Raw genomic sequence first — 12,071 nt, 5'->3', positions numbered from 1 at the left:
AGGGAGTCGCGCGAAGTCTCGAAGCGTTCTCCGTGACGAGGTGGCTTCGAGCCTCGGCGTAGCTACTCATCTCGTTGGGAAGGGCGGGTACCGCGGTTCGCGTTCGTGTGTACGAGCTGCTCGTATCGATGTGTGTGCACGGTGCGTCTGTACGTTCGTTATACGCACGTATATAGGGGCTGCTGCCCGATTGGCTGTCGGAGTTGCCTATCTCCCCTGACCGTAGCCATACTAGCTGGAATCACGGGTCGTTCTTCGACACGCTCGACGTACTTCTAGGAGAGGATGGTTGGCCAGGGTGTGGGCGATCCCTAACACACGTACAGAAGTTCCTAAACGGCCGCGAGTCGGCGTAGCTATGACGTCGACACGGGGATAGCGAAAGATTCGATCGTCTCGCGATGTAGGTGTTTGTTTGATGGGATTTTGCAGTTGATGGACGAATTTATTACTATTTGCTTTTATTTGGTGATGATTGTTTTATTTCACTTTTCTTCCTTTATACGTATACTTTTGCTTTTGTACATTAATAAGGAACGAAAGCTCATCAGTCAGGAGAAGTGGTATTTTTCTGATTTAACGGAAAATAATTTATCTCGTAAAAGATCTGACTTAATATTTACTATTAGTTGCAATGATATTTGTCTTATTTCTTCTGTAGCATCTATATGTAACAAAAGACTCTGTGAGTGGAATAATAACTTTCCAGATTTCTTAATTATTTCGTGGCTGCATCAGCCCTCAAAGCGGTGCAGGATAAAAGATATATTTTTTAAAATTCGGAGGATTGTTATACGAGACTTACAATTGTTGAATTTGTAAGTGTTTTCCCCTAACAGAGGATCATTACAACGTGATATTGAATTTTATAGTTTGATTAAATCACGTAAGTAATGAACGTAATTTTTTATACATATAAATGAAATTGTTCGATCATCGCACTCAGAAAGGGGGATAAGGTTATAACCATCGCTGGATGCGGCTTTAGTCAGGCTATTGCACGATGTACACCACTTCTTCAATGTGGCTGGTACGTTGGCCTGAAATTGGAGGGTGGTAGCATCGATGAAGAGGGGTCAGAGGAAGGTGACAGGAGGATAGGTGGGGAATTCCAACGGGCGACTAGACGGCCCGGGGACTTGCTGGCCGAGTGGCTGACGCGACTATAGTGGGGTAGTGCTAGTTAGCCACGGGAAATGCGGGGGCGGCTCCAAAGGCCACGTTGTCAGACGAACGTTACCACCGTGTCATTGGTCGACTCCACCCCTGAGATGGCACAGGGGTGCAGATCTATGTAGCAAGGGTGGATGGGCGTTTCCAGCACGCCCATTCGACGAGGGAAGAGAGCCAGGATCTCGACGACCAACCGCTGCTTCGAGATTAGACCGACGTCGTTGGTGGCTGTTAGGGCTGCGATGCCATTTGTCGTTGAAATGGTATGCCGACGTTTCTTCCACTTCCTGGAACGGGGGGATGCCTGGAAATCGCTAGGATGATGCGAGAACTGCGGTTTACAGAAAAAGAAGGGATGGTAAATGTTAATGCAAAGATACTCGACGCGCGACCTCCTCCCTCCAATCCTCAAGCCGTGAAATGAACATTGTGCTTCGATTCGAGAAACTTTTGTCGAGGATGTGTTATACGTATATATACGTGTGTGTCGATACTCTGATCCTTTAGTCGCATCTTTCTTTTTCTTCTTCCAGTATTTTGGGTCCCCTATGGGGTATCGTTTTCACGAATTGTAAATTAGATGTATGATACGCGTTATCGAAGTAAAGTTGTTTACATTCGATAATTACGCTTTTTATATACGCATTTATATCTCTTAATTTAGCTTTTAAAAGTTATTTTATCGCCATTTATAATATACGTATAAACAGTACAATGATATATTTATATCAGATATATTTATCGATAAGGATATGATTAATTAAAGATGCAGTTTATTTTGTCTATCCTTAAAGATGTACATTTAAAAAAAAATATTACGTAATGTTTGTAACTTTTATTTCATACAAAATTGTTATTACTTTGTCGCTGATGATTATTATTTGATAAATATTATTATGTACCATCGATAGTAATATATACAGCTGTTATTACAATGAGGCGGCAAAATCACATCAAATTTTGTAGTTTTCTTAAAACTGGAATATATTATTCGAATTTAAAGGAATTTTAAATGTTGCATTATTATAAGAAACTATATCGTTACCATTGCAAGTTAAGTAGTAAACGGTTATCACAGATGATAATTATGCAGTAATGAATGATAACTATAAAATAAGATGAAATTATTCTTATAACTACATTTTATTTTATAAACTTAAAACATTTACTGGAACTATAGTTTTATCCGATTACGTAAAACGTATGCATATAATTTACACCGTTACTATCATTATCTACAGATGGTAAACCGGTGTGTTTCTTACGCCCTCTGCAATTTTCTACGGCAAATATAAGAATTATCACCGAACAGGTACAGGATACACGTACATTTATAACAACTTACCGACATGTTCCTGTTTTACCGATATAAGTGGATTTATAAACATAACTTATAAAAATGTCATTATAACAGTATAGTGAAACTTGCGGCATTACGTATATAAGTTAGAGATTATCGTATTTTTGAAAATATTAACAATTTTTTAGTAGAATTGTATATATTATTCATTTATAAGAATATTACAAGACGCGCAATATTATTTAATTACGTTATATTAATATTATTAATAGAATTATACATTATTCTTATTTATTACATTTAAAGAATTATACAATAATTTTTACAATTAAATAATTTAATAGGAAAATTTAGTTTTATTTCAAACCACTACCATAGTAAATCGGTAACGAAAATGTATTGAATGTCACATCTATTTTGTATCTCGTCAATGGTATAATTTAAAGTATTTTGTTTGTTTTTAGGTTTGTTAACAATAATGATACTACAGTGATGTTAATCTATTTTAATGAATTGTAGAAATGTTAAAAGATTGATTTTTATTGCTTATTTATTTATTGGTTTCTATTTTCACGTAATACCTATTTTCTCCAAAATATGTAATTTGTATTGTAATTTTAATAAAGAAATATACAAAACATTCTAACTCTTCTTATATTATTAAATACATTTAAACATAAGGAATAGAAGGAATCATGCATAATCGTGAACGATTTAAGGTTAGTTTAGTAACTAACCTATTCGATGTAATTGTCATGTACATATAGGAACATTATATTTATAGATGTAAACACGAAGGAAAACTAAGTTTTTTTTAAACTTATTCATTGTTGAACTTATTCAAGTTTTTAAACTTATTTATTTAAACTGTTCATTGTTATTGTGTAACCATGAATGTACGAATATTTAGAAAAATTCAATTGGATTTTAAATGTAATAGCAGCATTTTTGTAAAACATCCTCGTTCTATTCATTATATTTCCAATGCTTCTCCCCTAAATGTGTATAAGAATCATTTTTTAAATAGTAAAGTATTAATGGGATATTTTTCAAATAAGAGGAACTTTTCAAATACACAAAATGCTGTTTTGCATCAGCAACTCCATCCAAAAGTATTTCAAAGATCGTTACTATGTAACAAGGATGTAGTACTAATTTCAAAAATTCCTAGCAATTGTTATCCTACTGCTGTAAATAGTATTAGACAATATTCAAATTCAGGATCCGCAGTTGTAAATGAAGCTATTAAATACAATGGTGGCATTTTCCAAATGATATCTGAAAGTATATGCGTAGAATGGGTCACCAAAGCTTTTAGATACATGCATTATGAAACAGGTTTACCATGGTGGGCAAGTATCATACTTACCACAATTATTACAAGAACATTTATAAATCTACCATTAAATATACTCGATGTGAGTATCATTACTATGTTATTAAATTAAGTTAAGTTAGTGTTAAGATTGGAATATATATTTCTTAAGTGATCTTTATCTAGCTTCACAATAGGGCAAAACAGGAAAACTTGAAAGATGAAATGATGGATATTGCAGAGAAAGTAAGAAGGAAAGTGGATAAGGAAGTAGTATCGTCCCAATTGAGTCCAGTACGTGCGATTGCTTTATATACACGCGAGGTATTTAAATGTAAAGTATTTGGATACACACTATTATATTCTTCTATTTATATCAAGTATATCAATTTTTTACTTTGCGTAATAGATTTCTAAGGAACAAAAAAGATTATATATAAGAGACAATTGTCATCCATTTAAAAGCGTTGCAATGGTTTTATTGCAAGCACCGATATGGATAAGTTTCTCAGTTGCAGTAAGGAATATGTGTTACGTATTGCCTCAAATAAGTCCTGGTGAGTGATGTATTTTGTATATAGTGTTTTTAATACAAAAATAGCAACAAAACTAAGTCTTAAAAATTTTAATGCTAGCCACCGTAAAGGATTTCCAAGAATTGACTACCGGTGGTTTCGGATGGATACAAAATCTTGTAGACATAGATCACTTTTTTATATTGCCTATACTTTTTGGATTTTCTCACTTAGTTACAATGGAAGTATGTATGCAAGTATTTATTTTCTTTAATTTACATATCTCTGTACCAACATGATACGTTTTTTTAGGTAAATTACGTATTATTTAAAATAAAGGATTCAAGATTTAACAGAATATACAAGAATTTCTGTAGAGTACTCATTGTTTGTTTCGTGCCTATCATGGCATGCTTACCATCGGTATGTTGTATCTACATTTTGACAAAATGAATAATTACTTTATTCTGTGTTATTACTTATTCTATTAATGTTTGCAAATTAAATGTTTTAGTGTTTATCCTTGTTTTGGATTACCAATAATTGCTATGGACTGTTACAAAATGTAGTACTCCTATCTCCAAAAGTCCGTAAGCTACTCAGAATACCTAAAACTGATTCTGACCTTCGGCATCCATATCAAGAATTACATAAACGGTTATTAGGCAAATTTTCTTTTACGCGATCCGTAGCAAAAGCATAGAAACAAGATGAAATATTTTTCTCCTATGTTGAATGTAATATCATTTAGTACGAAGTCAAATAAAGAAGAATAATTATCAATGTGTTATTAACTATCATCATAAAATATCAGCACATAAAATAAAAACGTAGGAAACATTTTTTCGGGACCTACATACATCGTGCGTAAGTTCCATGAAAATTAGAGATTTAAATTTGAGGATGGAGCCGCGTTATTTACAATAGAGGTGTATATGGAAGCATTTACTTTCTTCAATTCAGATGTGAATATCATTGTATCAGTGCGATATATCTTTTAGAATATAGCAGCAGGATACACAGGAATTTTTTTCAGAGCACTCATTGTTTTATATTTCTTATGTACGTTTATCATCGGCATGCTGAACCTAGATTTTGCGAAATCGATAAGTATTAATCTTTAAAAATTACATATTTTAGTGTCTATCTTTTAATTAGTGATTATAACATCAATCCATCCAACCATTCGACTCAGTGCAAGTAAGTAAACGGAGGGGCGTACTCACAATCTTCAGATACTATAATTTTCTGGGCGTCGTCTGTGTCATAAACTCGAGAAGTCGAAGCAAGTCCTATAATACGACAATGCCCCATGGTGAGTAAATCCCCTCTTGAATTCAACAATTGATTATCGTTCTTCAACCAATAGCCGAAGTCCCTTACATTTATCGCGTACTTAGCACAAGAATATTTTCTTTACTTCTACTAATTTGAGTCACTGCATTGGGCATATTGTGGAGACAATGATATTCGACGAAAAAGTTCGTATCTAAATGACTTATTTTTTTTCATTTATTCTTATAAGATATAGTATATACATATAAAATGCATTTCACTAACGGAGAACGTATTTTGTGGAATGAACTAGCAGATTCGAGAAGCAAATTACAAAGAAAGTCATGGCTTTTATCAAACTCTCTACATTTTTTCTCTGTAGCATTCTTTGTATCAGCTTCCTTCGTGGATTAGCAGTTGTACGTATATCGTCGCAATATTTATAATTACACAGATTTATTGTTAATATTTTAGTAACTGTTACTTATAAATTTTGTCATTTTCTGATAGATTGTACTTCTGGTAAATGTAACTGATAACTATCAATGGAAATTTAATAATGCTATATTTCTAATTGATAAGTATTTGCTTAAGTATTGACACGAAAGAAAAATATGCCAGAAAATGAATAGAAAGAAAATATTAATAGAAAATAATAATGTATATTATAATACGATCATTTTTAGGAGGAAACTCTAGTTAGTCCAGATACCCAAGTTGGTCTACGTCCACATGTGGATGATTGTTCAACATCCTGTGTTGTCAACGATTGTAAAATCCGTTATCCTGCTCCTTATATCTGTATTACTCTCAGAGGACGTTCCTTTTTGATGAAAAGGTGGCTATAGATAATCCATATCAAACGAGGATACGTTTTCTTTTGACGAAGACATACACAAGCTTAAATGTGAAGAAATTTAATAAAGTGAAATCGAATAAACAATAATCATATTATTAATACACACGAATACAATAATTAGAATAAATCATGCATAATCGTTATCGAATTGAGATTACAGTAATATTTCTGATGAAATGTAATAATTTTTATTGTAATATCGAAGATCGAAACTCTATGGGATGTAAATTTTGGCGTTTATAAGGGTCTAGAATTGAAATCACGTGTGGTTTAAAATAAATTCTATGTCCACGTTATTTTGGTATTATTTATCCACATAACAAATTTACCCTGTAAATGTTTCCTGTAAATTTTATCTAGCATCTTATCATTAATTAAGACGAAGAGAAGAAACAAATATTAACAATGGAAAAGAAAAAAGTAATAAAAGACAAAGAAGTTGTCGATGTGTCCAGGATGTGATGAGTTATACGCAGATCCTCTTTTAGAAAATCAAAGAGTGGGAAACACGAGTTATTTATAATTTTGAAAACCTTTTGGAGTGAATATTCGAATTTCATTCAGTAAATTTATACGCGAAGACATGTCTCTTTTTAAAAAGTACTTCCTAGCTCATGTTCAGCCCTCTTCTTCCTTGGTTTCTTCATTGATAATGCTGAAATAATGGCTACACAAATTTTCTTCTTATTCGATATCGTTGAACAAACGCTAACTTGAAACCGAATGTGTCATCAATAAATATTGAACGTGCGAGGGAAATATGGTTTGTCAATAAATATTGCATATTGTCAATATTGTCAGTATTTATTGACAAACCGCGATGATGTTGAAAAAGTTGAAATATCGACAATATTATCGATCGTCTGAGGTCACTCTTAGACTTTAGGCCGAAAGTCGTGGAAAACTGCGATTTTCACTATTTTAAACCGTTTCTAGCTCATAGAGACATTAACCAATTTCGATGAAATACTCGGCATGTGTATAACTGACGTAAGTCTGTAAAAGGTATTTAAATTATGTAAATATGTACAGATTCAGATAAAAAGGTTGTAAAAAGAGACTTTTACTATTTTCTATTCCCATTAATTGCAATTTTCTTACATTTTTTTACACGTCATATATTAAGCTAATCCTCTTAACTAGCCAAAAAAATTCAAGTCGATTGATCCAATTTTCGAAAAGTTATTCTGTTTTAAAGATTGTTCGATTGTTGTGAGTAATTGTATTTTATTTGTATAACAAATGAAAAGGTTACACTATTTTCGCTTAGTATCACCACTTCTATCTCTATTTTATTTCCTTCTATCTCATTTCTTCCTATCGCATTTTAAAATTTTTCTCATAATATAATGTAATTATATTTGAACTTGTTGTTCGTATCCTTGATCCTGGCTATTTAATGACGATAAGGTCGGAAAAAATGTATCATGCGTATGTTCGATAATGAAAATAGATGTGAAGTCGGCGAAATAGTTCATATCGAGATAACGTATTAAATTACGTTCTTTATTTTTGCTTGCATGATGCAGTATATATAAAATCCATTTCATTGGCAAATAGCGTACTTTGTGGAACGGATTAGAGTAGATTCAACAGATTCGAGTAGCGAATTACAGGCGGAAGTCATGGCTGTTATCAAGCTCTTTATGATCCTGCTGTGCAGCATTCTTTGTATCATCTTCTTTTGTGGATTAGTAGCTGTGCGTATTTTGTTAGAATACTTTCAATTATACATAATATTTTAGTAACTGTCATACATCAATTTTGTCATTTTGTATAATATATAAGATGATAGAGGTAGATAAGTTGCTATGCTAGATGAGTCGAGGAAATAGACATATACGTTAATGAGTTCATTAATTTATGTAGAGTACATATGACAGCATGTTCTAACTTAATTATTTTTAGGGGGAAGTTTATCCTTACCCAGGCGACTGTAGGAAGTACCAACATTGCGATGGTAGCGGTTGTTTCGTTTTGGAGTGTGGCACAGGCACGGAATTTAATCCAAACATCGGCACCTGTGACTATCCTCTCCAAAATCGTCAGGATTGTATGCAACGTGGATAATTTGTGCAACAACAATTTGAGATATTTATAGAATATATCGCCATATCAAATGTATTTCTTTTTTACGAACAAACGTACCAGCGAGAGAATGTGAAGAAGTGAAACAATTTAAAAAAGTGGAATAATTGAATAAAATTTATTTTCAATTCACATCATTAATTATTTCATATTTTTATTATGGTTTCAAATTTTTCAACAATTAAATCGTACATAATTTATGTATAACGTGTGTATGTACTTACTTATATACATATACACCTACATATATATATACGCTTTCGGTTAATTGGAATATATTAGAGATAATTATGTACCTCATAAAATTTCAATGTCTCGGCAAATATCACACGTATCTTCAACGATCAAATATAATTATCGATGAGCAATATTATAATACGAGTATCTGTCGCTGACAATTGCTAATTTAGCAACGAGTGCCGGAAGTGCTATGCACGCTGGCTGCTGCTCGCAAAGAGCGCACAGTCTACAGACGACCTTCGTTCGTGTATCAAGTAGATAATCGACCAAATAGTTTATAACACATAAAAAAAAAGAGGAAAAAATATTCGTCAAATAATTTTGCTGTTAATTCACTGAAACGTGATCTCCACGCTGACAGCTTATCCGAAACAATTTGATCATTAGTGTACTGTACAATTAAATATAACAAATACAACAGTCATTTTGCATGCAAGAGGATGTCATCTCGATCGTTGATCTTACTGTGTGTATTATGTTACTGTTTCACTGTGTCGACTGCTAAGAGAATGAAAGTGGTAATGAAGGTCTTTTTGTTATTAATAATTATTACCGATATGATTGTAACTTTTCTTTAGTTTATACTCGTACAAATTTACACTGTGTTCATGCAGCTGTATATCTAATTCTGTTTATGCTTTTAAAGCAAATTGATGTTCATTCCTTTTCGCAACTGCTATTGTTATCTTATTCCCGGGTACTTAGAGTAATCTTGATGTTTATTTCTTGTCATTTCAGGGTATTATATCACTATAGAATCTATCTCGTAGTCTTGTTCATTTTTTTTACTGCCTATTCCTTTTATTTATTTGTAAAATATATTCACCATATATTAATCAATCTCGTAAGGTGTTAGTCAAATTTTTAACGATATTTCGACGTTATAAGATTTTTAATTTCTTCAATGAACGGAAAAACAAAATTATTATTAAAAATTGTTTTATTATATACCATACTATAGTATTGATAATTGAGTAATATTTATCAGTTTCCTCTTACATCACAGATTTTTTATTACGTAAGGTCTATGTTATGCTGATAGCATAGACCTAAAGTTATTTCCTAGTATCTGGTTTTTCTCATTTCAACATAATTTTATCTACATATGTTTTTATGTCATGAATTATTCTTGACGTCTTAATTTTCAAATGTTTTTAACTGTCACAATCATTTGTTCCGAATTTTTCCACTTGTTACATATGGTGAACGAATTTATAAAAATACCTTAGAATTTACGAATGTCTAGGAATTATTTATAAATAATTGATTTTTGATGAGTTCCACTTCACAATTCTCTCACCAATTATACTTACAATAAATATATGTGTTATAGATAAATAATTACAATTAAACTAGTGTGACGTATACAGGGTGGTTGGTAATTGGTAGTACAAGCGGAAAGGGGGTGATTCTACGCGAAAAAAGAAGTCGAAAATATAGAATAATAAACATTTTTCGTTCGAGGCTTTGTTTTCGAGAAAATTGGCTTTGAATTTTCGCTCGGTACGCGTGCACTTTATCGCGTCTCGTTATAACGGATCTCACTGTAGATCGTTGTCTCGATGGAAAAATTAAAAAAAAGAAAATTAAAAAAAAATTTTTATTCTGTATTTTCGACTTTTTTTTCGCGTAGAATCACCCCCTTCCCGTTTGTACCACCAGTTTGTACCAACCACCCTGTATATTCCTATTTGAATAATATTAATTATAATATCAATATTAATTTTTCTAAAAGCGCCTGTATATATGTATACAATCTGTAAATAATAATCTTTACTAATATTCTAGCAATAATTTTTTATAATTTTTTAAAATGTAAATTAAATGTTTGCCAAAAAGACACGTAATTTGTCATTTTGACGTGTTTTTCAGTTTCAGTACTGAAACAGAACATAATCAAGATAATATTACTGCAGAATTCCATTTATGTAAACTCGTTGAGGCAAGAACTGTTCATTTGACTGAAGTTTATTTCCTCCATTACTTATTACTCTTCCTTTACACACTCACATATAAATAGAAGTTCAAACGAGTGGATACAACCGGTAGCAATTTAGTTAAGTCAATCTCTTGTTTTAACAGGTGAAAAGATTCTCAATATTTTAAGAAATTCTTCCGCATATACGTACATAAGATGAGAAATTATACATATTTGCAATTATACAAATTTGTTCCGAATAAAAAACACGATTGGATCAAGTAATCGAACATTAATTAAAATTTTGTTTCGATAAACAGAGTTCAGATAAGCGGAGTTCTACCGTACTATTTCTTCTTATGAATATTCTTAATGTTTTATCTCCAATCACAATTTTTATCATCGTACTTGTTTATTCACAGGAAGGGAAAGAATTCGACGTGCTACCATATCCAGGAGACTGTACGAAATATTTGGTATGTCGGAAAGGCGTGTGCAACTTAGGAAGCTGTATGTCCACTTACGTGTTCGACCCTGCGGCCGGCACCTGTTCACATCAAGCACGCGGATTCGTCGATTGTGGTCTTCGTTCGCCAAAGAAGTATAGCCCCTCCTGGTGAAATAGCAAGGCCGTAAAATCAGTCGAGCAGAAAATTAGAAATGTTTCGACTGAGGAAACGGCGACTTAAAAGATTTTGAGCGAGATATTGGGAGTGGCATCAATCCATTGGCGATGCGAGTTTAAATCTCAATTTCGACGAGATTCGAAGATTTTCAACGCTGGAAACGAAATGCGAATCATTTTGTATATAATTTGATACGTGAAACTTTTTCAAGTCCTGTCGGTTTTTAATGTCGAGTCTGGGGATCTGAAGTTATATCAAGTTTTCAGTCCTCGCAGTTCTAATGAATCTTAAAACGTTTCAATTGTATATTGTTAATAGTATTATAATATTTATATTATATACCCATAATATCGAAAATAAATTTACGATATTATATAAAATATGATATATCGAAAAGGCATGTATACACTCGTATAAAGTATTAAATGTAACCACTAAGCTTTCGAGTCTTTGAAGCTAAATCTCTCAAAATCATCAAGAACAATAATCAAGACTCATCAAAATCTTAAAGACCAACGAAGACCTACAGTTCGTGATTTTCAAACGTTCCAAGTATCGAATCATATTTGAATGGATTCGAGGTATTCTACGATATATCGTTATCTATGACGTGACAATTAGCGACCTAGCTATTTCATCATCAGACTCTCTATTTCCACCGAAGAAGCTTAAAAGATCGATTCGCTCGAACGATCATTCGTTCATCTATCCTTGAAAAACCCTTCATCAAACCCTTGAAAAAATAAAAGTGAATCATCATCT

The 12,071-nt window shown here is 32.5% G+C and overlaps 3 protein-coding genes across 4 annotated transcripts; all 3 read left to right on the top strand.

Annotated features, from left to right (window-relative positions):
• The first annotated feature begins 3,326 nt into the window (after positions 1–3,326).
• Positions 3,327–5,903, top strand: LOC100742369 (cytochrome c oxidase assembly protein COX18, mitochondrial). 2 transcript variants are annotated; one of them, XM_024372415.2, is made up of 7 exons: positions 3,364–3,891; positions 3,975–4,112; positions 4,198–4,345; positions 4,424–4,548; positions 4,616–4,726; positions 4,818–4,968; positions 5,444–5,903. In XM_024372415.2, exons 1-7 carry the CDS (start codon positions 3,364–3,366, stop codon positions 5,455–5,457), a joined length of 1,215 nt encoding a protein of 404 aa, XP_024228183.1. In that variant the 3' UTR covers positions 5,458–5,903. The 2 variants fall into 2 exon arrangements, with proteins under 2 accessions (XP_024228182.1, XP_024228183.1); XM_024372414.2 differs by lacking the exon at positions 5,444–5,903 and having other exon boundaries at positions 3,327–3,891; positions 4,818–5,082.
• Positions 5,904–7,857: 1,954 nt separating this feature from the next.
• On the top strand, positions 7,858–8,666 carry LOC100742129. The gene is made up of 2 exons (XM_003485525.3): positions 7,858–8,137; positions 8,346–8,666. The coding sequence occupies exons 1-2, from the start codon at positions 8,063–8,065 to the stop codon at positions 8,505–8,507; spliced, it is 237 nt and encodes a 78-aa protein (XP_003485573.1). The 5' UTR covers positions 7,858–8,062; the 3' UTR covers positions 8,508–8,666.
• A 170-nt stretch (positions 8,667–8,836) lies between these two features.
• Positions 8,837–11,780, top strand: LOC112214073. Its single transcript, XM_024372423.2, has 2 exons — positions 8,837–9,283; positions 11,106–11,780. Exons 1-2 carry the CDS (start codon positions 9,206–9,208, stop codon positions 11,301–11,303), a joined length of 276 nt encoding a protein of 91 aa, XP_024228191.1. The 5' UTR covers positions 8,837–9,205; the 3' UTR covers positions 11,304–11,780.
• The last annotated feature ends 291 nt before the right edge of the window (positions 11,781–12,071 follow it).

The sequence above is a fragment of the Bombus impatiens genome, unplaced genomic scaffold, assembly GCF_000188095.3.
Source record: "Bombus impatiens unplaced genomic scaffold, BIMP_2.2 scf_0064, whole genome shotgun sequence".
In the NCBI taxonomy this organism is placed as follows: Eukaryota; Metazoa; Arthropoda; class Insecta; order Hymenoptera; family Apidae; genus Bombus; species Bombus impatiens.
Note: the sequence above shows the minus strand (reverse complement) of the source record. Positions and strands in the feature narration are given on the sequence as shown.

What these genes read in the sequence shown, in the direction of transcription:
- LOC100742369 (XM_024372414.2), top strand. Translation starts at nt 3,364, where the DNA reads ATGAATGTACGAATATTTAGAAAAATTCAATTGGATTTTAAATGTAAT. An exon ending in CTCACTTAGTTACAATGGAA is followed by an intron (nt 4,549 to 4,615) that starts GTATGTATGCAA and finishes ACGTTTTTTTAG; the next exon opens with GTAAATTACGTATTATTTAA. An exon ending in TCATGGCATGCTTACCATCG is followed by an intron (nt 4,727 to 4,817) that starts GTATGTTGTATC and finishes TAAATGTTTTAG; the next exon opens with TGTTTATCCTTGTTTTGGAT.
- LOC100742129 (XM_003485525.3), top strand. Translation starts at nt 8,063, where the DNA reads ATGGCTGTTATCAAGCTCTTTATGATCCTGCTGTGCAGCATTCTTTGT. An exon ending in TCTTTTGTGGATTAGTAGCT is followed by an intron (nt 8,138 to 8,345) that starts GTGCGTATTTTG and finishes AATTATTTTTAG; the next exon opens with GGGGAAGTTTATCCTTACCC.
- LOC112214073 (XM_024372423.2), top strand. Translation starts at nt 9,206, where the DNA reads ATGTCATCTCGATCGTTGATCTTACTGTGTGTATTATGTTACTGTTTC. An exon ending in CTGCTAAGAGAATGAAAGTG is followed by an intron (nt 9,284 to 11,105) that starts GTAATGAAGGTC and finishes GTTTATTCACAG; the next exon opens with GAAGGGAAAGAATTCGACGT.